The sequence below is a fragment of the Mauremys mutica genome, chromosome 3, assembly GCF_020497125.1.
Source record: "Mauremys mutica isolate MM-2020 ecotype Southern chromosome 3, ASM2049712v1, whole genome shotgun sequence".
Lineage (NCBI taxonomy): Eukaryota > Metazoa > Chordata > Testudines > Geoemydidae > Mauremys > Mauremys mutica.
Window position 1 is genome coordinate 196,214,651 of NC_059074.1, and position 27,967 is coordinate 196,242,617.

Here is a 27,967-nt window from a genome sequence, read left to right on the forward strand (position 1 = left end):
ATTAAGCAATGTGGTTTATCTTTATTCAGTGCAAACGGAATTCCTCAAGGACAGCAAGAACGGGAACATTTTTATTTAGATTCCTTCTTTATTATCACTCTGACCATTAACTTCCTGACAGTGATATACAATATATTCCAAAACAAAAGTTGTGAATTTACAATTTAAATTATTAAATGCAATTCAAGAAAAGATGTAATGTACCTTTAGGCACACTGTGAAAGAATCACAAATATTACAAATCATGAAAATCACAAGCCAAGGTTACATATAGAATTCCCACGCTAACCTTAGCACTTCATTAACACAGACCAGTAAACAGTAACATTCCCAATGGCCAGCACCCATCCAGACAACTTTTATTCTGCCTCTGGATTTATGCTACTATTTTAGGGTCCAATCTAAACTTCCAGTAAAGATAATGGTCATCTTTTCTTTGACCTGAATAGAACTGGACTGGGTCTTTTGTTTCCCTTTTCAATAAAATACATTTAGATATCTGAGGCCTGATCGACACCCAGTGTTTGTACCAGTATAACTAGTGCACTTAGATGAAAAAAACCCAAACTCCTAAATAGTATAATCCTACTATGAACACAGTTATAAAGCTGCCTTAAACCAGCATAGCTTATTCCCCTTCCTGGAGGGGAACACCGGTATAAGCACTTTTATACTGGAATTACTGTGTCAACACTGGGAGCGGAGCTGTTGTACCGCCAACTATGTTGGTAGAGGAAAGCCGTACAACTCTCGCAAGAAGCCAAGGCCTGAGTATATGTATTGTACGTATGATTTGTTCTGCAAAATCAAGTCTGAAGGCTCAGTGCAGTGTGAATTGTTCCTGTTTTAACATAATGGACATATTTTGGCACAAGAATTATGCTTAGTCTATGTTGACACAGCAACTTTGTCTCTAATGATATCTGGTTACAGATACTAGGAATTATTTGACAAGGGATGTTAACAATTCTACCTCCTCTCAGGTGAGTGCCCAACTACTGTGCTATAGTCATTCTAACTCCCTCTCCAGCCCAATTAGCATTTAATTATTAATTTTTAACATTAAGTGGAACAACGACAGAAATTGATGGAGAGAGACAGATCATTCCATAGCGCAGTGATTAAGGCACTCACCTAAGAGGTGGTAGATCCCTGTTCAAAGCCTTTCTCCTCATCAAGCAAGAGGGGACTAGAATCATTGGTCTCCTACATCCTACCTTGGGTGAGTGCTCGAGCCACTAGAATAAAGGCTGTAAGTGGGGTCATCATCCTCTCCCTCTCCTCAGCTGTTTTGTATGGAATTAGGCAGCCTCCGAGTACTCCTACCCGATCCGGCCCCACATTCCACTCCTACCAGATCAGCCCCGACACGGCACAGAGGAGTGCCTATCTTTCTTTCACTGGCAGATAAGTGTCTAGAGATCAGCATCATTGCACATACCTAGAGACTGAAACATAGGTACCTAGGGAACTTTTACCGCAAAAACTTAGGCACCAAGAGAGTTAAGCAGGTTTAGATTATGCAGAGCAGAGGTTTTGTTGACTGCAGTGCCTAAAATCACGACTTAGGCACCTAAGTACCTTTGTGGGTCCCTGTAGTGGGAGGGCTGCAATCTCCTGCCACTCTGAGCAGCATGGTAAGGGGATGGGGAGCAGGGTTGGATAAGGGGCAGGGTTGCTGGGGGGCAGTCAGGGCACAGGGGGCTGTTGGATGGGGCAGTCGGGGGTGGTTGGATGGAGTGGTCCAGGAGCAGGGGGGGTTTGATGGGGTGGGGGTGTGGATAGGGGTTGGGGCAGTCAGGGGACAGGGAGCAGGGGGGTTGTTTGGGTCAGGAGTTCTGAGGGGGGGCAATTGGGGGCAGGAAGTGGGAGGGGGTCCAGGCTGTTTGGGGAGGCCCAGCCTTCCCTACCCAGCCCTCTATAAAGTTTTGCAACCCTGATGTGGTCCTCGGGCCAAAAAGTTTGCCCACCGCGGCCTACATCTTGGCTACGTCCTTGCTCCCTGGCTCCAGAAGTACTGACCACTCATCTTCTAACAATATTCTGATAGTGGGGTGGGGGGGAAATAGTGAAACAGTACAGAAGACACAGACATGTTTTTGTATGCAATACTGGTGCTGCATTTCTTTAAGTTATACATTCTTTAAAAACCACTTCTATGTGCACATACTTTGCACTCCGTCTACAACTCAAGAACGGTGAGAGCAGCACTGAAGTCTACTCTAATGGTGAAACCCTGTCTTAAGAGACCCCCGTGTGCTAGCTGACCCCTTCTCACTGTGTCAGGTGCAATTCTGTTGGGTCTGTAATTAAAGGTCACCTTTAACAGGCAATCAATGTTCACTCATCTCTTGAGTTCTCTTACTTATAACAGACATCACTGTACTCCTGAACCACGCAATGGATGTTTAGGGAAATAAATAAAATATACAGCCTGGGTAATTTACACTGATGCTTTAAGAAGCAACCCGGACACCCCAGCAAACAGCCAGTCATTGGGATTATGTGTTCTGGTTCTGTGTAGAAGAATCCTGCCTTCAGGTCATGGAATCCCATCAGAGTTCCATAGGCTGTGCACAGCAGCAAGTCATGCTCCCTGGCCTCGTTTTCTGCAGAGTGACGCTCCATGCGGCACAAGGGGTGAATATCCCAAACCATGTCCTCTGCTTGTACAGCGGAACACCAATGCCACTGCCAGGAAGTCACCACAGCAGTGAGATGAGGGAAGCAGGGGCAGGCTTCGTCCCTTGGTAGTGCAATAGCCTTTTCTATTATGTATTGCTCTAGTTCCCAGAAATGCCTGTGTTCACACCTCCATAAATTGGGATAGGCTCTAGTACGTCAACGACCAATGCCAGTTTTCTAACTCCCAGCTGAAAGTCCCATCTGCTGATCTAGGGCCACCTCCTGTATTTTTTAAATACAGGACGGATAAACCCATTAAAGTTTAAAAAAAAAAAAGTCAAAAGGTGTTGGTCTGAATAAGCACTGGGTCCTCAGGCAGAGAGTTACACTGAGGTGAAGACAGACGAAAACAAGAGAGATGCTGGGGGCCTTCACAGCTGTTCTCAGGAAAGTTCTGTTACATGTTCAAAACATTTATTTTTGCTTACCGTGTGTATTGTTCACATTCAGGGCAGTGATCCACAAAAATCTCCAACAGCTAATATTGTCTTAGAACTGTGCAAGCATCCAGTCTCTAACATGCATTCATCTAGCAATCACCACTTCCTTTGTCCTAAACTATGTCTTATAGCAGGGGTCGGCAACCTTTCAGAAGTGGTGTGCCAAGTCTTCATTTATTCACTCTAATTTAAGGTTTCGCATGCCAGTAATACATTTTAACGTTTTTAGAAGGTCTCTTTCTATAAGTCTATAATATATAACTAAACTATTGTTGTATGTAAAGTAAATAAGGTTTTTAAAATGTTTTAGAAGCATCATTTAAAATTAAATTAAAATGCAGAGCCCCCCGGATGGGTGGCCAGGACCTGGGCAGTGCGAGTGCCACTGAAAATCACATGCCATAGGTTGCCTACCCAGTCGTATAGTCTCCCTTTCTACTGAAATTCCCAAAGGAAGAAGGGGGGTGAGTGTGCAGAGAGATCTCAATATACTTATCCTTTTTTAATGGCAGATCCCTCCCACTATGATTGAAGGAGGGGTACCTGAGACCTGCAAGGAAATCCAGTTCCATCTTCCCAGCTCATAAGGCAGCTATGCAGACAGTGGGATCTTCCATTCTGCGCCTTACTCCGTGTGCCACTCCTGGCAGCATAATTCACTCAGGAGCCACGCGGCCAGGAGCTCGCTCTCCCCATCACCAAAGGATGTTCAAGCTGTGGAGTGGGGGTTATGGTGCAGTGAGTAGGGAATCCGAGCACTTTTGAGGGGCTTCTACAGGCTGGAGTGGGGAGGGAGGGGGGCAGAAGGAAGAAAGCCATATAGTTTATCCTCACTCCTTCCATGAGTTAAACTTTCTGGCTGCCCATGTGCTCCAAAGCACAGAAGAAAGAAGAGAACGGGGATCCTGTTCCACCAGGCTGACAAGAAAGCAGCTTTCTGTATCATGGGAACTTCATGGGTTTATTGTTGTCGTTCTTTTTAAGAACATTAGTAGTTCTCACAGGATGGAGCGTAAGTGTCTCACCCTACTTTATCTTAAAGTACACTGAAGCTGGGAGCATGACTCCCAGGCCAGGTATACAAACGCGTTAGCTCTGCTTGAGCTAGCACATTCAAAGTTGCAGTGTGGACACTGCAGCACAGGCTAGCCACGCGATACAAGCCCACCTGATCTCCGGTAAGCAGCCAATAAAATGTGTGTGTTAACTCAGTATTTCTCTTCCTTCTGTATAAAAATTGGTGCCTTTGAAAAATAACATTCTTTCTGTGTTCCACCAGCTTTCAAGCTAACCTCCTGTCCCTTTGTATATACTTGGCTGCCCAGTGCCCTCAGATAACTATCTATCTTCAAATGTCTCCTGAGCGAACAATAATTCACTGACATCAGTTCAGTTACAGTTCCCATATCCTGAGTCCACGTTCGGGTGGCTACCCCATACTGCTGCTCCTGCCACAATGTCTACACTGCTACTTTTAGTGCATTAGCTCAAGCGGAACGAACACCCAGCCTGGGAGAGACAGTCCCAGATGCACTGTAGACATATTTTGGTAGGTTTTCCTATACTCTAAAATAACTCAAGGAAAAATGTTCTATAATTTTGCAGACCTTACCGTTAACAATGAATCAAGGCAGAGCCCTGCATGTGATATTCATTGCTAAATCTAGAAGCATTTCACAGTGTCTGTTCCACTTCTATACAAATATTTTAGAACAAATTTATTGAATTTAAAGAGCCAGCATTTTTTCTAGGAGGTAATAGACTTTTGGCATGTAATGCTTTACCAGGGTTCATTCCTGAGTATAGAGTTGGGCCCTGAGCACAAGACCTCATACTCCCGTCCCCACTCCTTCTGCTAAGCCCATGAGACAAGCTGGTGTAGCTGTCCTTAGTGCTAGTAACCGTATCAGCACTACTAGATTTACTAGAGCAGTGGTTCCCAAACTGGGGTTCATGAAATGTTACAGGGGGTTCTCGGGGAAAAAATACCCTAATAGTGGACAGAGCTGTCCATAGGGACTCCAGGCAGCGCGGGGCCAACAGCCCAGAACCTTGGGGACTTCCAAGAGCTCAGCAGATCAAAGCAAACATCTCTATCACACTGAGGAGATTTAAACTTCAAGACTCCTTACACAAAATAGAAAGGGAGGTGGTTATTTTTTGCTGTTTTTAAAATTAAATAGGCTGCTAGTGTTGTTTTTAAATTATGATGAAGAACAAGTTTAAGCTTTGTTGTAATGTGTGTTGTTTGTTTGCCTGGACTGCTCAAGACCCGAATGCCTGTGTAGGAGGAACTCTTTGAGTTGGCTTCTTAAATACCTTTATGCTGTTTCACATCTGATACTCCTTGATGAAACATAGGAGACAGAGGCATCAGTACAGGGGCGGGGTGACAAGGGTCACGTGCCGTCCCCGCGGCAGCATGCCCGCCTGCAGGTCCCTCCCCTTTTTTTCCGGCAGTGCCCCCCCCCCGGGCCTCTAGGAGTGCAGGGACTTTGCCCCCACACCTCTTTTTGCTACTAGTGCCTTGATAAGAGCCTTGTCTTATAACAGGCTGAATTCAAAAGTGATACAAGCTACAAAAGATCTTGGAAGTGTGGTGCCGTTTTCATAAAGTAATAAATACTGTAATGATAATTAATAGTGTGTAATCATATCATAAACACAAATATTCATCTTTCCAAGATCACTGCTTTTATAATTTATGCTGAGGTCAGAGAGAAAATCCCTAGAAATATTCATTGGGGGGGGGGGGAGTTCACAAGCTTTGACATTTTAGTGAAAGGGGTTCACAGGTTAAAGTTTGGGAACCACTGTACTAGAGGCAACTAATACTGCTAAGGCTACAAGCACCACCACCACGAGAGAACATCCCAGGAATTGAAATAAGCAGGTAACATATCTTTACTGTTCTCCTCCGGTGCGGTGCAGTGCAATGCAGCCCTTCTTGGGGCACTGACAATGGGAGGTAGGCTTTGGTTAACAGCTGTGGAGCACAGGGTTCACAAGACAAATTGATTTAGAATCCGTCCACTCCAAAATACAGATGACACAATAAGATATACAACCAATATAAAAATACCCCAATCAGGGGTCAAAAACTAATTTAGCAAACAGAAAATACCCCAACATCAGAAGATGGAGGATATTAAAATGCCCTTATCATACTGAAGGCATGGCACATTAAAAACACAGGCTTAATTTGCTCAAGAAAAAGGGCTGCTTACAGCTCTCATGGAATGGAGAAGTAGAAAAGATGCATGTTATACATTTAAGTTTAAAAGGAAGGTTATTTTCGAGCTGAAGTTGTGTGGAAAGTATTAGTTTGTTAAAGATCTTTCTATAATATACTTTCCCATTCTCTCAAAGGCCCATATCTTGTGGTGGAGCAGCTGGCATAATCTCTCCTTACAGGGATTCATCCTACTAAAGTTTTACTGCGTGGATTGAAAAAACCATCAGGACACCAACAACAGAGGATAGTCCCAGGACTTGCAGTAAGTATAGATGCTGAGGTTGCTTGTAACACCGTCCTCAATTTCTTCAGTTCTCAGTCAGCAACTCCCATGATTAAACCAGCCACAAAGAGAGCTTTCTGAACCCAGCGGTTTTACGATTACTCTTGGATGCATTTCAATGCCAGTGAAACTCAAACAGCATGTAGTATATGCAAAAAGTCCACAGGAATAAAAATACCTTTAGTAATGGCACAGCCAGTTTCAAAACTGTATTATGAAAAGACTTGCAGATGCTGGGAATTATAAGGGGTTGTTTGAAGGGATGAAAAGTGATTTTATCAAGAGTGCAAAAAGCCATTAACAGACAAACGAAGTACCATCACAGCAGATCTTTAAACTGTGTATTGGTGAGCAAAAGAAAAACTAATTTTCGCATTAGAAGCATAAGAAGTGTTCTTTATAAGCTAAAGTTACTGATAATGGGAAACAGGCTATATATTCCTCAGAAACTATGGCTAAAGAAAAACTAGACTCCTTGGCTTTGTGCAACTAGAAACTAAATGACAGAAAGGCAGGCCTTTTCTCTTTTCAGCATCCTTATAGATCTAAGTTCTGATACAGAAACAAGAGAAAAAAAACCTTTTCATTTATGTTAACTTGCTTGACCCACAGACATTTGTTCCAAGTTCTGTGTCCACTATGAGCTAAATTTGAAGACGAGCTCAGTTCAAATTAAGACACCAAAGCAAATGGCCAGATTTTTCAAGAGTTCGGCTCACTTGGTGCAGAGCTCTTCTGAGCATCTTGCCATAAGCATCGCAATCTTTCATAGCCCTATTCAACTAGCATTCGGGTTACCTACAGGAGTGGCCAGGACACCAATTCCAATTTTCCAGAGTTACTAGCCACCACCACCAAAAAAAATCCACACAACCGAGAACAAAATAATAAACCATACTTGGCTAACATGGCCAGAGTTATGGCGGCTGGGCGTGACGAGGCAGATGACAGTAATGACAAATAGAGGGGATGGTGTTACAGGACATCTGTTAAGGCTAAGGCCCTTGCTGATACATTGCAACTACATGGGCCACAGGTTAGCCCCGTGAACTCTCAGCTCGCTGGTGCAGTTCCTTATTTGAAAAGAACAGCAAGCTGTTTTGACAGTTCTTTATTATTTTAAATCTCCTCCTACGCACTTTGATAAACAAAGGAATTCAGAATTTACTTAATGAGCTATCACTCAAAATAAAGGAAGTTCATGATGTGAATTGAGTAGCAGTATACATTGCACTGCGAACTGTATTAACACGCTGGATTCTCTAATTACTTCTTTTATTTAACATGGGTTTTTTAATGCTAAAGTCAGTGGGTATGCAAAGAAGTTTTCCCAGGCAGAAATTGTGTACATCATTGTCTTGCTATTTATCATGAAGTGGTTCCTTGTTTTTCAAAAGCGGGATCTGGGTACTATAATTGTACAGGTGTCAGTAAATTACTGTTAGCTCAGGAGCAAATTAAAGATAGGTGTTATTCTGGGGCACTGTGCAGCCAAGTTTATAGGAAGAGACTGTAGGATAGCTTGAAATCTAATGGAACACAAAGTACAGGTTATTTTTCAAAGGCACCAATTTTTATACAGGAGGAAGAGAAATACTGAGTCCACAAAAACGTTTTATTGGCTGCATATATTAAGTCATTACAAATACATCACACAGCATAGCAACAACATATTGGATGTGTATGCTGAATAAAACCATAATCCTGTTTATCCCCAAAATTATTAATATTCTGGGCCTTGCAGATCCCACAATTTAACAGCTGTAGAATCCACTCCTTGCTATAGAGTTGTGCTCTGGAAAATAAGATTTCTTGTTTGTTAGTTTTTTGTTAAAGGAAAAGTCATGGTTGTGAAGAAAACTTCAATATGTGAACAGAAACAGACTTCATGCGACTACAGGCAGCCTGAAACATTAGCTGAGAGGTGTGTCTGTGAATGTCTTATTCAACTCAATCAGTTGTGAACCTGGAATCCTAAAGATGACAACCGAGATGTCAGTGACGTTGTATGTATATATATATATATATATTTCTGCTAATTTTAGCTTGGACCCCAGTCCTGAATTCTCTGCAATGTCTCCCCAGGTGCCAACAGTCAACTGTCAAAACCTCCAGCTTCCCACCTGACAACTTCTTTAAACACTGTTAATACAAAAATGTCTTATGTTGAAGACTGAAAATGTTAGGAAAGCATAAAACAGAGTCTGTGCAAATAACTAATGGTGAATACAGCATTTATTGAAAACCTCAATTTTTTAAAATTGAATTTGAACAGCTGCAGAATTTCTAGTCTCCTACAGAGGGCCACAGAACATAGGCACAGGTGGACAGGAAATCTTGATGCTGTTCCATAGTAGCGCAATAGCCTGCTGGAATTCTACTCCATCATCATGGAGAGGAAGATGCTCACAAACTGAGTCACTAGGTAGCCAAAGCAGAAGACTTCACAGACTCTTAAGAGCAGACAGGGAGAAGCTTTTACAAATAAATAAATAAAACTGAGTTCCTGAACAGAGAAAAGCACACCGGAGCACCCACCCACGGAGTACACACCTATAACCGAGACAGCAGGTAAGAGCAGATTGGCTCCCACACACCCAGCGCGTGCTGCAGTCTCCTTACTAGGCAGAAGGCAGGGGCCGTATTCACGGAGCCGAATGTGCCGGCGTAGGAGCACCAGTCGCGCCAGCATAGGGGCACCAGTTCAAAAATACTGCGTACGGCCCCCTAAATCCTAAGGACGGCCCTGTCAATAAGACATCCTCTCTCTCTACACTCAAAAGAGAGGCTTATTGTAATAAAAACCAACCCATTACAGTGGGTTTGTAGCATTATATTGGGCTATAATCCACTTTTTTTGTGCACAATTGTTTTTCCCATTGCTGGAACACTGACTCAAGTCAAGAAATTTCAGTAATAAATTGTGTTTCTCTCAGAAACTGAATAACACTTCATTACAGGCCCAGTGCTACAAAGACTTACTATTAGGCACACTGCTTAATTTCTGTAAATTGCCTCACTGGTAACAGTAAACACAATGCCCAGCAGCAAGTCTTTGTGGGATTGGGGCACAAGAATGCAGTATTGCCAATGCGAAGTATTCAACTATCTTGAATCAAGCCCATAAGAGTCAAGACTTTTTTTTTTTTATTATTTCAATCACAGACTCATTTTTCAACCAGCTTTTGGGTTATTTTTATTGCCTTCCAATGTCACGGCCTCTGGATTGATATTTTCAAGCTTTTTTCTATAACCACAAGGGCTTCCATTAAAATTTTTTTTTTAAATTGTCTACATCATGACTTCAGGAACTAGGGCTTGAAGAACTGCACCAAATATCACAAAACATGCAAAAAATAGAGAGGGAGAATAAGAATGAGAATGAGAATGAATGCACTGTGGAAATAAGGTAATCTAGCCATAACATTTTAGAAGGGTAGAAGGAACAGTGCCAGGAGAATAATATTAAAGTAAGCCTTTTGCATCTACCTAGCAAATCTATCTATAAACCATCCTAAAGATGTAGCAAGAAACATTTCCCACCTGTCTTCAACTCCTCCCTCCCGTATTTCTAAACATCTCGAGGGGGAGGCACCGTATATATTAAAAAAAACACTAGTCTCGTTCAGAGGTTCCCTTCCCAGTGCCCTGATGGCAATTCTGGGTAGCCATAAGGATGGTGGAGGGGCAAGTAGAAAGTTTGAACAGAAAGGGAAACAAAGTAGAAGCTAGAGTAGGGAACGAAAGAAATAAGCATTAAGGAGCCAGCGACTGGAAAGGGGTGTTGGCAGGAAGCAGAGAGCCCAACAGCTACACACTTGGGAGCAGGGACAAGAAAGAAAGGAGAACAGAGTTTCAGATGAGACGGAGGAACAGATTTTTAGAGCCCTGTGCAGATACAAAATTTGTATCCGCATCCAATCCATGAACCACAAAACTGGTTCACGGATGCAGATATAAAGCGGATAGCCGCAGATCTGCAGGGCTCTACAGATTTTGATTTTGGGGGGACGTGGGTATTCAGAGTGTGAAGGCTGAGAATTGATTTTGACTGTGGAGAAGGAATTCACTTTGATTTGTTGGAGGAGGGGAAAATTGATTTGTAAAAGCTGATTGTGGTGGTTGGTGGAGAACTAATTTTGATTTGAGAGTTGGTGAGGGTTAAAAACTGACTTTGGGAAAAAGTTAATTGATTTTGGAGTTAGGGACAATTTTCAGTGTGGGAAGCAGGGAAGCTGAATGCAAATACAAAGAGGAGTAGAATTGATTTGAGAGAATAAAACCCTAACTTGTGACGGGGGAAGAGGGGTAGATGTAGGGGGCAGAGCCAAGCCTTTTCTATTCAAGCAGTTGCTCAAAAGGGAAAGTCGCTACACTATAGTGGTCCATAACATTAAAGACTTTAGGAACTCCGTAGATTGACCTTGCCTTGCCACACAATTATCCTTACCGAACAATCACACCCATACACTCATAAGACTCTCCACTGTGGGCCCAATCCTGCCAGGCACTGAGGCACTTCCTTCACTTGACAGGATCAGGCCCTGCACAAGCAATCTCTATTTCTGCAACAGCCAGTAAATTCCAGTTCTTTCGTTCAGTGCTCAGGAGCTTGTTGGAAAGCAGAGACTGGAAGGCAAACTGACTAGAGTGAACTGTGGAATCTCAAAAAGCCTGAAGAATCTCTCCCATGCTCATTAAATGCCAAATCTTAAGTTCTTGCAGCATCCAGTTATGAAACTGCCATGGAGGAGAAAAACAGATGAAAAAAATTCAAGTATTGCTTCATTTCCAAGAGACAGAGAGATATTTTTAAGATGCAGGGACTACACTAGAATACCTGTATTTGATCCAAAAACAGTTAGACATTTGTCACAAGAAAATTAAGCCTTACGTCAGTGCGGGCAGTTTGAAAGAGAAGTCTAATCACTTTAGAAACGTAAAAGGTTTTGCAAAAAAGTTTTGTAAAAGCAAGGAGTTTTACACAGAAGGTGAAGGGTACCGTCTATATTGCAAGGAATAGGCACAATGAGGTGAATTCAGAAAGCTACGAAAGTGGCACCCCTTACGGAGGGGGAGCGATAGCTCAGTGGTTTGAGCATTGGCCTGCTAAACCCAGGGTTGTGAGTTCAATCCTTGAGGAGGCCACTTAGGGATCTGGGGCAAAAATTGGTCCTGTTAGTGAAGGCAGGGGGCTGGACTAGATGACCTTTCAAGGTCCCTTCCAGTTCTAGGAGATTGGTATATCTCCAATTATTATTATTTAGGTCACTCAGTGCCGTAACCATGATGGGGAAAGCGGGGCAGCCACCTAGGGCACAGAGCCAGCAGGGGCAGTGCACAGAATCAGTCCTAGCGACGTCAGCACCATCAGAGCAGGCTCTCCCCAGTGCTAGGACCGTAGCAGGGTGCTGAGCGCACTGGTTGGCTCCTATTGAGCATACATACACAGATTGAGCAGGCTCAGAACATCTGCTGAAGGGGCTCAGGGGCAAAATCGGGGGGGGGGGTGCATAAGAGCAGGGGTTAAGTCCATGGATGAGGCGGTGGCAGAAGGCAAAACCCTGGAACTGGGAGGGGCAGAGGAAGTAAGTTACCCCGACAGGGTGAGACACCTGCAGTGTTTGCAAAAATAGAGCAGTGGCAGAGCAATTTTTTTTATTTCTCCTCCCTCAGAACAGTCCCAGGGCTCTGTTTTTCAAGGCACAGGCATCCCAGTGCCTAGACGCAGCAGCTCCTCTCTACCAGATATAACATACAACGGTGCTGCAGGAGACTTGATTTCATGAAATATTTCACACACGCACACACCCCAAAAAACCCATCACACATTGAGTATTTAAAAGAATCCCTAATCAGTTTATATGTCTGCATAAAGTCTCCTAGCAATTCATAAATCTGTCTTATCTGCTGCTGCAGTTCCCTAACCTGCACTCCCTTTGTTGTAATCCATTTTAAATATGGTTTTGCTCCTTTTATATTTGTTTACTTTTTTAAATGTTATTACTTTTAGCACTTCATCATTTACTTTTGTCAACACTGTGAAGACGGATGTCATTGTGCTATTTAATTTATATTTTAATAGCAAATACTCATTGAAAATATTTATAAGCAAATAGTTGCTAGTATTTATAGCAATGACATCTGTGTTTCTGGCATAGCACTTCCTATGTTTTTATTGTGATTTTTAATTCTAAATTTTTTCTCTCTTTTTATAGCATGTTCTGTAGGACCATGTGACTTCCAATCTATTTCCTAGCCTGATGTGAAAACTTCTTCATTTTCATTTGTTCCACCAATGGAGATCGCCTTTCTCACTGTTACTTTGCCTCTCAAGCCAGCTCTTAGTGCTTTTTTGCGTGTCACTGCTTGCGTGTAGAACAATATATCCACTAAGGGCAGTATACTACCTCATATTACATCCTTCTCAAAGGCAAAAATCTACTGTAAGTTTTACTGAACATAAGAATGGCCGTACTGGGTCAATAATGGTCCATCAAGCCCAGTATCCTGTCTTCCAACAGTGGTCAATGCCAGATGCTTCAGAGGGAATGAATAAAACAGGCAGTCATTGAGTGATCCTGTCATCCACTCCCAGCTTCTAGCAATCAGAGACTAGGGATACGGACACCTAGAGCATGAGGTTTCATCCCTGACCATCTTGATTGATAGACCTGTCTGTCCTCCAGAAATTTATCTAATTCTTTTTCGAACCCAGTTACAGGTCCATGATTGCTTGACAACCACAAGAATTCAAAAATCATGAGGTATATTTCCCCAAGCCATGAATTTTTTTTTTTTTTAAAAGATCAGTGATATTGGTTCCTTTTATGCGTCTTTTTGTTCCTGAGCCATTAAGGTGCAGGAGACCCAGATCCACAAAAGTAGGAGTCTAAACCCCTGAGTGAATCTTGGCCTCGCCTCAGACTTTTGCTGTTACCTCTCCCAAGCAATTCATATATCCAAGGCCATATCTACACTACAAACTTATGTTAACTCAAGTTTGTCAGCATACAGTCGTCGCAGCTAGTATGTCACTTGTGTGCATGCCTACTTGACTCCTTGTGTCCGTGGTGAGTGTTCTCACCAAGAGCTCTTGTACTGATTCAGAGTGCAGTGCACTATGGGTACGTATTAACTACCTGTCACAATTTGCTGCCTCTCACAGTTGTCATCCTCTGGTCTAGGGGTAGCAAATTTGTGATGGATGGTTGATGCCCTATCACAATTTGCTACTCCTGGACCAGATGGGATAGGCAAGAGGGAGCAAATTGTGACAGGTGTACCTGGGAAGGCACACCCCACTGTTTGAAAAACTCCACGCTAAATGGAAAGCAGAAATCTGGGGAGGCATTTGACCCCACAAGTGCACACGCGCACACACACACACACACACACACACGTCACCTCTAAGTGGCAAAAATACACTTGCTCACCCCAGGTGCTAAAATGCATAGTTACAGCTCTGTGGTCACTTATTATTTCCTGTCATAATCTCAATGTTTTTAACAGTGAATGTGTTGCCTCTTGGTATTAGAAGCATCTGATAAGAAACAATACATAAGGAGCTTAGCAACAGGTTTAAAATCAACTCTGTAAGATTCAGGCCTCTCTCAGTGGAAGCTTAGTTATGTATATTGTGGTAGCATCTTGGGGGCCTAGTTAGGACCCAAATTTGCTAGGCAACATATAAATGAGCAAAATAAAGACAGTCCCTGCCACAAAGAGCTCACGGTCTAAGGGGCTATCAGCAATTTCATTTCTTATACACCATGGCCAACATGAGTGCACTTCCAGACGCTCAATGCAATCACACATTTACAGGGAAGCTTGGTTGGTTGGACTCTTCCATCGAGACTGACTGAGCTAGACATGCAATCTAACAGAGTCCTCAAATTACTCCCTCCACAGGTACTAAATACATTAAATGGTTCAGATAGAGAATACGTTTTGCTCTGGCAACCCACATACTGAATAGATGTTGTAACCAACCAATGGCTGTTCAGGGGCCTGTATGAACATGAGTTTGATGGTATTCAGTCCAAGTCCCACTGACTAAGTGTCCACACCATAAAAAGCACACTTCCGCCATTTGTACTAGATAGACTCAGAAGGTGGGCCAAGGACTGAATGGACAGAAGATAAGCTATTCCCATCCTACTATATGTATTTCATCCAGGTTAAGTTTGAAATACATTAGCAAGAATGCAAAGCCTGTACTTCCCCCACCTGTTTTAGGGTAAGTAGAGGATGTCAGAGACCAGGACTATCAAGCCAGCACCCTTTATATAAACTAAACTCATGCGATTCATGTAAAAATATCATTTTTTGAGGTATCTAGAGTCACAAATCCACATTAAAGACCAAGGCCATTTTTTTTTTAAATGTAGGGAATCTAAATTAGTGACCTGATTTTCAGAGGTGCTGAACAGCCATAACTTTTAAATGTTTCAGTGGGAATTTACAATGCCATATTTGAGCCCAGAAAAGGCAGGTCTGTTCAATTGAATGCCTGAAAATAAGATTTTATAATGAAGTGCTAACATCTTTAAATATACCATCACAATTAATAACGTGATCAATGATCTCTCTGGAAGTAGCCGTCTATAATCATTAATAGCAGCAAGCATGAGAAACTATACAGACCAGAAAAAGCAAGACTGAAAATCCCTTCACTATGCTGGACATATGCTGTTTACCTAGAAATAATCCAATTAAAGAGTAAAGCAGCAACACAAGAGCGTCTGTGACCTCCTACATAAACAGCATAGCTACCAGCTTGAGGACCGAGTGCATTCAGACCACCACATGAAAATTCAGATCAGTACAAGAAAAACAAACAAAAATTTATTCAAAACCAAAATGAAGGTATTAGAATTTTGCAAGAATACATCTAGTGTTGCACAGTGCAACTGACCAAGTACAAAACAATGAAATTCACAAGATAAATCCATTTTTGAGAAGTTAAAAAAGAACAAAAGATTATTTCTTCTTATCTTCAACTTGTAAATAAGCATTCTTCCTGTTGAGTTCATAGACAATCTTTTTTCCCCAGCCATATGTTGCTTTGGTTGTGTTTATGACTGCATTGTCATTTATTTTAAAATATGAATGGATCGTTATTTTCTTACAGAACCACTGTATTGTTGGAGCGCCAATACATTAAAATAAGACTTCGTGTTTACTACATTTCCCATCAACGGGCACTTACAGCATGGACCTAAAAGAATACACAGTAGCCCTGTTGCTCCAGTGCCACATCATATACACATTAGGCCTCACTTCAGAAAGAGGCAGGGCAGAGGCAGTTAGTTTCTCATATTTTGTTGTCACTCATGCTAATTCTGCTCTTTACACCCTGCCATAAACTCAGATGCAAGCTTAAAAAAGGACAGCGTTGCTCACCAGCACACAGAAATTAGTGTCTATTTCAGAGGCAGAGAAAGCTGTACTTAAAATGTTATAAAAATATTTTCATCATTCCTGTGTTTTATACAGAATTTCCACTTGTGGAAGAAACATTTAATTTTAACTCTCATGCTTATGGAACATTTTTATCTTAAGACAGTTTCCTCTTTTTTAAAGTGTAGAGGAGTCTACAAATCAAGTGATTGTATAGGGTGGGTTTGCTTTATTTGTTAAAAGACTTATCTCTGAAACATTACACAACAGTGTGGTTATCCTGGTTACCACTATGGTCCAGATCCTATAAACATTTACACCAGGGTAGTCAATTTTTTCTGTCAAGGTCCAAATTTCTTGATCAAGGTATAGTCATGGTCTAGACTCCAGAGAAACATTTTTCAGGTCGCAATAACAATAATGACAGTAAATAAAAAGATTTAGCAGTCCATTCAAAAGCACCTGGGGGGTTGGATTTGGCCCGCAGCCTGGTTACACCTATGTGGAGTGTGGAACCAATGACACTACCCACATGAATTAAGTTGTGTCAAACTGACTAGTTTAGCTTTGATGTCCAAGTTAAATGCAATGTAAAAAAGTAACAAGCACAAGTGGTAAAATAGGCCTGATACAGTAATTACTGGGTCAGATTCTATAGCCTGTTCTATACGGGAGATCAAACTAGTTGATCGTAATGGTTTCTTCTGGCCTTAAACTATTAAAATCAATTTGATTTTCTAGATTGTAAAGATTATTAAAACTGAAATAGAGTTAATATCAAAAGTGCAGAGAACGCTTTTAAAAGTGATTTTTAATTTGACAGTGCCCCTTTAAGATAGGGGTAGTATTATGATTCAAGTATGTTTGATTGATATTTCTAACAATTTAACTTAGCAGAAGCAATTACTCATAACTACTAAAAGCATCCAGTGCTAGTGCCAAGCTGGCCAACAAGAAGAAAAGCCAATGATAGAAACTTAGTTTCAAGTTTGCTACAGATGATTTACAGTGCCGTTTTGCAAGTTTCCAAGCACCCTCACTTCCCGCTGATGTTACAGAATTGAGTCCATTATGAACATGAAAAATAATGCAAGCCCTCCTGACCTACTAATACATAACTTCAGTTTTAGTAGAATATATTTTAATGTGATTTTTTTTGTCTTTGCATAGTAAAACAAGAAACACCAAAAACAAAACCTAGATCCTGGTCCTCCATGCAAAACAAGACCAAAAAATCCAATCTGCTCTAGGAGTCCACTTTTATAAGGAGAGAGATGTGACTGGGACAGACCCATACAGTTAATTGCTTGCTGCAGTCTAGCCAACTCTAAATATGTTCTACTGGGCCATTACAGCATGAAATTCTTGTCTGACTAAGCAAATAACTGAAATAATTCCCAAGGCTCTGTGTCTTCACTCTTCCCATTCAAAAGACGGAAGGGGAAAGAGAAGAAGTCTTTAGGCAAGAAAAGTCATATCATCCGAGAATAAAATAAGATGCACTATCAGTCTTGAAAATTGTGTCAAATCCCTATATCCCTTTGATGTTACAGTTGACTTAGCACACCCACCTCTGAGACTTGTGGTGACATTTGGAAAAGTTTCCGTTAAAAAAAAAAAAATAAGGCTGCTAAAAATCAAAGTTCATATCTAATAAATTCACAGTCTAATACTGAAGCAACCACCTAAGATGATCAAACTAGAGTGCAATAATTAACCCCATGGGGGTGGAAGGCACTTGTTAAGAGACTGATCTGCACCACACCCAGCAGCTTCTGCACTAAAGGAGGGAAACCACAGAGTGGAACAGGCAACAGACATGCTCCAGCATCAGCAACTCACTTGACCACACTTCTTACCATTTCTTGGTGCACTCGACCATCAGCTCCTGGTAAGAGGCCACAAACTGGAACTTGGATGCATGTTTCCCAACACGCTGCAGTCTCTTCCAAACTGAAGCCATGATGATGAGAAAATATCAAAGTCCAACACACAGCTGCAGCTCTTGGATCTAGCAAAGCAGGTTTAACAGTGCACGTGCCCAATGCTCAGGGTTCTACATACAAATACACCAAAAATGATGCACAAGAAAGAGCTTGAAGTTATGTTTAGGACTCATGTTCTATCTCTCCCTTTCACAGGGTAAATCCCAGTCTAGGTGAATGGCACGTTATTGGCTGGGAGCATCATGAAACACGACTGGGTGAATGGGTGATTGAAAAGAAGTTCCCTCATGGAGTCGTCATTCCTTCTCATGTGCTGGGTGATGTGCAGACTGCCAGACTGGAAAACAAAGCAGAAAGGTGGAGAAACAGTGGTTAATGTGTTACACGCGATGATGTTGCAACTGTACACAACCTTGTACCTTTCATCCATAGAGAACCACAACACACACACGCACCGTTCCCCAAATAAATAAATAGAATAAAAATGCAGCAGTAATTTCAGGAATGCAAAGTCCATCTGGAAATATATCAACATGTCCTTTTATCAGCACCACCAACAACAAAAAAGCGCAGGTCAGGGCCATCCTAAAGCCTTATGAAGCATCTCCTGGAAGCGGTGCAGAAAGCAGCTGAGGTGCTGCCAATACGCACCCAGAAGGAGAGACAGACTGAAGCAAACACAAGTTCTTTGTCTTCTAGCTGATGACAAAAGGTGTAAGAGTTGTTTCCTCCCCCTACTTTTCTCCCCAGGGGAGTGTGTGCACACACTGTATGTAAGAGGGTGTTGATGCTGTAAATGTTCATGCTAAGGGAAAGAGGAGACAGGGATATTTCCTGAACCAGGGCTGCCTAGGATCCCCATCTCCCTCACTGCATTGAAACGCTTCTCCCTCTTGCCGGGAGAAATAAGAAACGGTGAAACATGCAGCATCTCTAGGAAAGGGACAGAGGTATGCGAGGGTTGGTTAAATCCTCTCCTCCTGGGCAGGGGATCTGCTAGGTGCGAAGGGTGAAATCTCTGGTCTGTAAGAGGTGGAAGGAAAAGCTGGTGCCCTAGGTGGGCGATGGGACGGGATGAAATGGGGGGGGGAAGAGGGATGGGATGAAATGGGGGGGGGGAAGAGGGTTGGTGGGAGCTGGGACGGGATGAAATGGGGGGGGAAGAGGGTTGGTGGGAGCTGGGACGGGATGAAATGGGGGGGGAAGAGGGTTGGTGGGAGCTGGGACGGGATGAAATGGGGGGGAAGAGGGTTGGTGGGAGCTGGGACGGGATGAAATGGGGGGGGAAGAGGGTTGGTGGGAGCTGGGACGGGATGAAATGGGGGGGGAAGAGGGTTGGTGGGAGCTGGGACGGGATGAAATGGGGGGGGAAGAGGGTTGGTGGGAGCTGGGACGGGATGAAATGGGGGGGGGAAGAGGGTTGGTGGGAGCTGCGACGGGATGAAATGGGGGGGGTAGAGGGTTGGTGGGAGCTGGGACGGGATGAAATGGGGGGGAGAGGGTTGGTGGGAGCTGGGACGGGATGAAATGGGGGGGGGAAGAGGGTTGGTGGGAGCTGGGACGGGATGAAATGGGGGGGGGAAGAGGGTTGGTGGGAGCGGGGACGGGATGAAATGGGGGGGGGAAGAGGGTTGGTGGGAGCTGGGACGGGATGAAATGGGGGGGGGAAGAGGGTTGGTGGGAGCTGGGACGGGATGAAATGGGGGGGGAAGAGGGTTGGTGGGAGCTGGGACGGGATGAAATGGGGGGGAAGAGGGTTGGGGGGAGCTGGGACGGGAGGAAATGGGGGGGGACGAGGGTTGGTGGAAGATGGGACGGGATGAAATGGGGGGGGGAAGAGGGATGGTGGGAGCTGGGACGGGATGAAATGGGGGGGGAAGAGGGTTGGTGGGAGCTGGGACGGGATGAAATGGGGGGGGCCAGAGGGTGGGTGGGAGCTGGGACGGGATGAAATGGGGGGGGAAGAGGGTTGGTGGGAGCTGGGACGGGATGAAATGGGGGGGAAGAGGGTTGGTGGGAGCTGGGACGGGATGAAATGGGGGGGGGAAGAGGGTTGGTGGGAGCTGGGACGGGATGAAATGGGGGGGGAAGAGGGATGGTGGAAGATGGGACGGGATGAAATGGGGGGGGAAGAGGGTTGGTGGGAGCTGGGACGGGAGGAAATGGGGGGGGAAGAGGGTTGGTGGGAGCTGGGACGGGAGGAAATGGGGGGGGAAGAGGGAGGGTGGGAGCTGGGACGGGATGAAATGGGGTGGGAAGAGGGTTGGTGGGAGCTGGGACGGGATGAAATGGGGGGGGGAAGAGGGTTGGTGGGAGCTGGGACGGGATGAAATGGGGGGGGGAAGAGGGTTGGTGGGAGCTGGGACGGGATGAAAAGGGGGGGGAAGAGGGTTGGTGGGAGCTGGGACGGGATGAAATGGGGGGGGAAGAGGGTTGGTGGGAGCTGGGACGGGATGAAATGGGGGGGGGAAGAGGGATGGTGGAAGATGGGACGGGATGAAATGGGGGGGGGAAGAGGGATGGTGGAAGATGGGACGGGATGAAATGGGGGGGGGAAGAGGGATGGTGGGAGCTGGGACGGGATGAAATGGGGGGGGAAGAGGGATGGTGGGAGCTGGGACGGGATGAAATGGGGGGGAAGAGGGTTGGTGGGAGATGGGACGGGATGAAATGGGGGGGATGAAATGGGGGGGAAGAGGGTTGGTGGGAGATGGGACGGGATGAAATGGGGGGATGAAATGGGGGGGAAGAGGGCTGGGGGGAGATGGGACGGGATGAAATGGGGGGGGGAAGAGGGTTGGCGGGAGCTGGGACGGGATGAAATGGGAGGGGGGAAGAGGGTTGGTGGGAGCTGGGACGGGATGAAATGGGGGGGATGAAATGGGGGGGAAGAGGGTTGGTGGGAGCTGGGACGGGATGAAATGGGGGGGGGGAAGAGGGCTGGTGGGAGATGGGACGGGATGAAATGGGGGGGATGAAATGGGGGGGAAGAGGGTTGGTGGGAGCTGGGACGGGATGAAATGGGGGGGGGGGAAGAGGGCTGGTGGGAGATGGGACGGGATGAAATGGGGGGGATGAAATGGGGGGGAAGAGGGTTGGTGGGAGCTGGGACGGGATGAAATGGGGGGGGAAGAGGGTTGGTGGGAGCTGGGACGGGATGAAATGGGGGGGGGAAGAGGGTTGGTGGGAGCTGGGACGGGATGAAATGGGGGGGGGGGAAGAGGGTTGGTGGGAGATGGGGTGGGGGGGACAGTGGGGAAGCCTGGGGCGGGGCGGGAGCTCTCCTTGCCGAGCGCGGCCCCCGGGAGGCATTTCGCCGGCTCCCCAGACATGTGTCACTGTTCCTGACGAGCTGCCAGCCCCCGTCCCCGGCAAAGCAGCTGGCCCAGCCGGGGGCAGGACCGGAGCCCGGGATGAAGAAGCTGCCTGGGGCCGGCAGCGAGGGGGCAGGACGCAGAGGGATGGGGAGGGGGGGGGACCCGGCCGGCACGAGCAGCCAGGGGCCCGGCCCCTCCTCTACCTACCTGCCTGCGGCCGCTCACGCAGCGAATCCCGGCCAGGCTGGAGCGGGCACCGCGCACCCCGCGGGGCTCGCGCCGCTGCCCATTACCGCAGCGGCACCAGGGGACCGGTCCATGGCTGCGGGGGCCCCGTGGCACAGCCGGGCACTGGCGGCTGCGGCTGCTGCGGGCGCCTCTGTCCCCTCCCTCCCCACAAGGAACAATCCAGGGCTCCCCGCAGCCGCTCACTCCGCAACCATCACCCTCCGCCTGGAGACCTGCGCCGCTCACACTAACCTGCCCCCGCGCCACCGAACCTCACTGCTCTGGGGACGCCATTGGCAGAGGCGTGAGCCTGCCCAACAGCGCGAAAGATAATTGGCTGAGGGCGGACGTCAATCATTCAGTGGGCGGAGACGAGGACCGTGCATAACGAGGGAGAGAGGCGGGGTCCTGACTCGCACTCTGATTGGCTGCTGTGCTTGAGGGCGGGGTTTGTTTTTATTGAGGAGCCTGGCGATTGGTGAGTGGCGTTGTCAATGAGAGAACGATATAAAGCGGTTGGTTGATGTCTCCCAGGTGTCGGGTTGATTCAGGGAAGGAGGCGGTGAGTGAGGAGTGGTCACTCTGTGGGAGGGGAAAGTGACATGAGTAAGCGAGCGAGGCTGCTCCTCTGGGGTGAGGGGAGGGCGAGATGGAGACGGAGATTCCCTCACAGACGGACCCAGTCCCCGCTCTCGCTCACTGGGGGGGAGGGGCTCCCTCACACAGACCCTGCCCCGGGCCCCCCTCTCTCACTGGGGGGAGGGGGCTCCCTCACACAGACCCTGCCCCGGGCCCCCCTCTCACTGGGGGGACGCTCCCTCACACAGACCCTGCCCCGGGCCCCCCTCTCTCACTGGGGGGGAGGGGCTCCCTCACACAGACCCTGCCCCGGGCCCCCCTCTCTCACTGGGGGGGGAGGGGCTCCCTCACACAGACCCTGCCCCGGGCCCCCCTCTCACTGGCGGGGGAGGGGCTCCCTCACACAGACCCTGCCCCGGGCCCCCTCTCACTGGGGGGAGAGGCTCCCTCACACAGACCCTGCCCCGGGCCCCCCTCTCACTGGGGGGAGAGGCTCCCTCACACAGACCCTGCCCCGGGCCCCCCTCTCACTGGGGGGAGAGGCTCCCTCACACAGACCCTGCCCCGGGCCCCCCTCTCACTGGGGGGATGCTCCCTCACACAGACCCTGCCCCGGGCCCCCCTATCTCACTGGGGGGGAGGGGCTCCCTCACACAGACCCTGCCCCGGGCCCCCCTATCTCACTGGGGGGGAGGGGCTCCCTCACACAGACCCTGCCCCGGGCCCCCCTCTCTCACTGGGGGGGGTGGTCTCCCTCACACAGACCCTGCCCCGGGCCCCTCTCTCACTGGGGGGGGAGGGGCTCCCTCACACAGACCCTGCCCCGGGCCCCCCTCTCTCACTGGGGGGGGAGGGGCTCCCTCACACAGACCCTGCCCCGGGCCCCCCTCTCACTGGGGGGAGAGGGCTCCCTCACACAGACCCTTCCCCGGGCCCCCCTCTAACTGGGGGGGAGGGGGCTCCTTCACACAGGCCCTGCCCCGGGCCCCCCTCTCACTGGGGGGGGAGGGGCTCCCTCACACAGACCCTGCCCCGGGCCCCCTCTCACTGGGGGGAGGGGGCTCCCTCACACAGACCCTGCCCCGGGCCCCCCTCTCTCACTGGGGGGGAGGGGCTCCCTCACACAGACCCTGCCCCGGGCCCCCCTCTCTCACTGGGGGGGGAGGGGCTCCCTCACACAGACCCTGCCCCGGGTCCCCCTCTCTCACTGGGGGGGGAGAGGGCTCCCTCACACAGACCCTGCCCCGGGCCCCCCTCTCACTGGGGGGGGAGGGGCTCCCTCACACAGACCCTGCCCCGGGCCCCCCCTCTCACTGGGGGGGGAGGGGCTCCCTCACACAGACCCTGCCTCGGGCCCCCCTCTCACTGGGGGGGGAGGGGCTCCCTCACACAGACCCTGCCCCGGGCCCCCCTCTCTCACTGGGGGGAGGGGCTCCCTCACACAGACCCTGCCCCGGGCCCCCTCTCACTGGGGGGAGGGGCTCCCTCACACAGACCCTGCCCCAGGCCCCCCTCTCACTGGGGGGGGAGGGGCTCCCTCACACAGACCCTTCCCCGGGCCCCCCTCTCACTGGGGGGGAGGGGCTCCCTCACACAGACCCTTCCCCGGGCCCCCCTCTAACTGGGGGGGAGGGGGCTCCTTCACACAGGCCCTGCCCCGGGCCCCCCTCTCTCACTGGGGGGAGGGGGCTCCTTCACACAGACCCTGCCCCGGGCCCCCCTCTCTCACTGGGGGGAGGGGGCTCCCTCACACAGATCCTGCCCCGGGCCCCTCTCTCACTGGGGGGAGGGGGCTCCCTCACACAGACCCTGCCCCGGGTCCCCCTCTCACTGGCTGGACGCTCCCTCACACAGACCCTGCCCCGGGCCCCCCCCCTGTCACTGGGGGGACGCTCCCTCACACAGACCCTGCCCCCAGCCTCTCTCCCTCACAAGGGCAGGGAGACTCCCTGACACAGACCTTGCCCTGCCCCCCTTCACTGGGGAGGGAAAGCGCCCTCACACAGACCCTGCCCCCTCCCCGGGTAGGAAGTTAGGATCCATCATGCAAATGTTGGGCAGAATTTAAAATTAATGCTTCCTACCACTTGACAGCAGGGATGCCAGACAGTTACAGCACTTATTTGGAGCCCTTATGGTTTGCAAGGTACCATCTTTGAAAGCAGTCACTAGAAGGATGCGGTAGCATTGCTTTGCTTTGCTGCAGCCTACTGAAGGGCTTGCCTACTTAAACTGGTTTATTCCTTGCTTCAATCACTTTAACTTGTGTGGAATTAAGCTCAAGTAATTGAAGTGAGGGTTAAACCAGTTTAAGTGCATCTCCACTAAGGGCTTGCACTAGTTTTAATTGGATTGATTTAAAATCAGAGTAGATAAACCGGGATGAAGGATTGAATATAGTAAATTTAGCACTCAGGCCAGTTTCATTTTCACTCTGTCAGTTTGGTTGACTTTCCTGATTTTATTGCAAGTCTCGTGATACTGGAGATAAGCGATTATGTGAGAGTTTTTTGGGTTTTTTTGGTTTAAAAAGTAAGTTTATGATTTTGCAGAAAAGCTTGAAAATGTGACCTATGTGTGTGCTCTAAAAGCTCAGAAACCAGAAGGCAAATGAAAAGAATGCAAAACTCTTTTTTAAAAAAATCATGATTTTTTTCAAGTCAAACTCATGATTTTTTGAGCCCTGACTCATCATTTTTTAAATGTTGGGGTTTGCACTACTGCAGGGTTCCATCAAGTTTCAGAACATTAGTTCACCGTCTCTGCAGGAATCATATGCAATGGAACACTTATGGTGACTAAGTTATATGAGAGTCTGCTCATAGAAAAATTGGATTCAAGTCCTGAATTGTTTGAATGCATTGCCCTGTGTAAATTGCATTACCAGCTATAGTCAAGGCTCCAAGTGCTCTGTATCAAGCTTGACCTAAATTCTGCAGCCAGTTCTCCTACTTTCTATAATGCTCTGGTGCAAATTACTGGAAATTCACTATACATTTCAGGTAGGTTAAAAAATGGAAACATTTGATATATATGAAAATGAATAATTAGCACAATATCTCTTATTTAATTTAACATTACATTCAGTTCAATTTATGTTGTCTCCAAACATTCCCTTTTCAATGTGCTGCACAATTTTATATAGGAGTAAGTCTTAAGCCTACTAGTCAACCACTTATGTAGCCAGGCCAGATACTGAATAGATATGCAGGGAGATGGGAGAAGAGGAGCCCCCACAACCCAAGTCCTGAATCAGCTACAGAGTTGCTCCATGGAAGCTGTTGAATCCTTATGGCTGCACTAGTCTTTGCAGGCTCTTCTTATTGCATCCACTAACTTGCAGGGTGGAACTCTACAGGAATCTATGTAACTAGTAAATATTCCTGTCTTGACCCCACTCTACCCATGCCCCTCCTTTTCCTCTGTACAGTTGCACTATAGGGAGTCCCCACAATCACCAGCTGGACTGAGGAGATTCTCTGTGGCCATGAAGGTTGCAATAGGATTTCCCTCATAGATAAGTGGTTTTGTGGGTGGAGAATGACTTTGCTATAAGAGGAGCTAACTATAGAGAGAGTACATTTGATGGTGGGTATTGGATTGCTAATTTTATCTTTATTGCTGACCTTCCTGACTTACATACCAGTACAGTATTCCCCATTCCTTTCCTTCTCGCTCTCCTTTTTTTCCCCTAGGCAGGGCTTATAACTTACGAGAATCCAAGCTACCAGACTTTGTGATTTGACACTGAGTTTCTTCCCCATATTGCCCCATCCTGGAAAGAGGATCTTCATTGGCAATGAGTCTCCTTTGTATAGTGTACCATTGCTGGCATGTGGATATTGGATCAGCCTAGGAATTGCTGAGATATCACAGGACCCCCATAAATGCAGTTTTGAATAGTCTTTTGTGTTGATTTGATGCTAAAGTTGCCCCCACTCTGCACATTAGGAAAAGCAGATTTGCCGGGCCTTACATTTATCTTCTTAAAGTTACACAGTGTCTAGCTAATTCCTAACGTGCAGCTTTGTCCAATATTTTTATTTTTCTCTCCAGACTCAGACAGGCCATCTCTCTCCAGTAGAATAAATGCAATGGATCCAATGGTTGTTCAGCACTTGTGTTTCAAACATCATTATTTATTAACATTTTCCATTTCCTCATTGCTTTTAGGTTCATATTTCACCAAGCCCACAGAAGTTAAAAGCACATGCATATTAGTCTCCTTTTCCCTGCTCAGTGTGGAGAGTTTTAACACACAGTAATAGGCATTTCTTACAAATTATTTAATTTCAATGTGTTGATTCGAGATTGACAACTTTATAACCTGCGAATGTTTAGAAAATGGAAAAAAAACCAAAAGTGATCTATTTGGAAGGCTGGGAGCTGCGATTATTAACTATGCAAATAGGGGCCTAGATCTTAGCTGCAACTGAGGAGCATGCAGAGTAAGTCAGGAGTTGGTAAAAGTGGCTTTAAGCCACTTTTGTGCCCCCAGAATCCTGGGCCAGCTCTGTATGGGCCCTATCCCCAGACATAAATTAGGGCAGCCAGGGATTAACAGGTCCATGGCTACAGCACCCCCATGTCCTTTTCCCCTGGGCTCACCCCTACCTCTGCCACAGAGGAAGGGATCATGTAGGAGCCCTAATGTCAACTACATCACCAGAGGATCACTCTATACTGAGAAGATCCTATCATGGCTAACCATGCCAACTTTTAGGGCTCCTTTGTGCCAATGATGAAGTATGAAGCACAACTCTGAATCTGACCCAAAAATCTAAAGAAATAGTCACATTTTAATTTAAATGTTAGTTATTAAGATTGGATTATGTTACCAGCTTTATCATGAACATAAGAGCAAAACTAGTTACCCGAACTTTCCAATACTCACTTTTAAGGTCAGCAGCTGATTTTATAACTCACGTTACCCCAAACAGGCTTTCTTGTAACAAACAAAGTGATGGGTCATCTTCACAATATCAAATTTTCTCCTCTGCAGTGGGTCCCTTTATTGTTTTTTCCATGGCCGAACAATAATTTAATTAAAAGCATTAACAGAAAATCAAATATCCACATGATTAATAGGAACTTAAAAAAAAATATTCAGGAATATATGAATATGTATGCCACTGTGTTTTCTAGTTAAACTATATTCCTGTCAAAAATACTGCCTTTCGTAAGGAAGGTAAAGTCCAGGAAGGTATGTTTATGTGTGTGTTTTGGCTATGCCCTCAGCTACAAAACTTTTGTAACTGTTACATATGTTAAGTAAAATTCTGAGAATTGTTCTAAATCAGGGAGGAGCTTACAGGGGCAGACTGGAAATTTCCAGACCTTTGGGACGCCTTCCCATAAGCAACCAGCAACAGTTGCAGTCAAGGACACAAAAAGTCAGGGACTTCCAGCCTTCCACAGCTGGCCAGACCCAGTGGGAACAGCCCAGGGCACCAGATCCAGCAGCCTTCCCTACCTGTATTCACATTTTATAGTTTTCTAGACTTAGACTCCTGATTCTTACTGGAAGAAAGAAGAGTTAGTTTCCCTATAGATCACAAGTCTAATACATTTCTCCTGTCCAAACAGAAAGGTTAGTTACTCTGCTCCTTCTGTTATTCCCTGTTATGCTTTCAAGCTACACATCCTTTCTCTTGTCTGTCAACTCCCCTTCATCAGAATAACTAAAGATAGGTTGTTCAACAAGAAATAAATGACCTTTGCTAAAAATAGCTATAATAATAAACCTGTTTCACCATTCCTCTGTATATGAATGTGTATGAATGTTACTAAATAAACTACATTTATAAAAATTATTATAATATATGGGTTTGTACATTTTTATGAGGATGTGT

The 27,967-nt window shown here is 46.5% G+C and overlaps 1 protein-coding gene and 1 long non-coding RNA gene across 6 annotated transcripts in view; one reads left to right on the forward strand and one right to left on the reverse strand.

Moving 5' to 3' along the window:
* The window catches only part of EHBP1 (EH domain binding protein 1), a 321,897-nt gene extending 300,044 nt beyond the window's left edge, over window positions 1–21,853 (reverse strand). For 2 of the 5 annotated variants that reach the window (XM_045008334.1, XM_045008330.1), the window contains exons 1-2: window positions 21,516–21,715; window positions 17,905–18,328 (exon numbers count right to left, since the gene is read on the reverse strand). In XM_045008334.1, the coding sequence (XP_044864269.1) occupies window positions 17,905–18,008 (104 nt within the window). In that variant the 5' untranslated portion in view covers window positions 18,009–18,328; window positions 21,516–21,715. Of the gene's footprint in view, window positions 1–17,904; window positions 18,329–21,515; window positions 21,717–21,788 lie in introns of those variants that run through there. The other 3 variants (XM_045008331.1, XM_045008332.1, XM_045008333.1) reach the window with 3 other exon arrangements.
* A 183-nt stretch (window positions 21,854–22,036) lies between these two features.
* LOC123365942 overlaps window positions 22,037–27,967 on the forward strand; it is a 57,134-nt gene continuing 51,203 nt past the window's right edge. The window contains exon 1 of the long non-coding RNA XR_006577839.1: window positions 22,037–22,098. This is a non-coding gene — a long non-coding RNA (uncharacterized LOC123365942). The remainder of the gene's footprint in view (window positions 22,099–27,967) is intronic.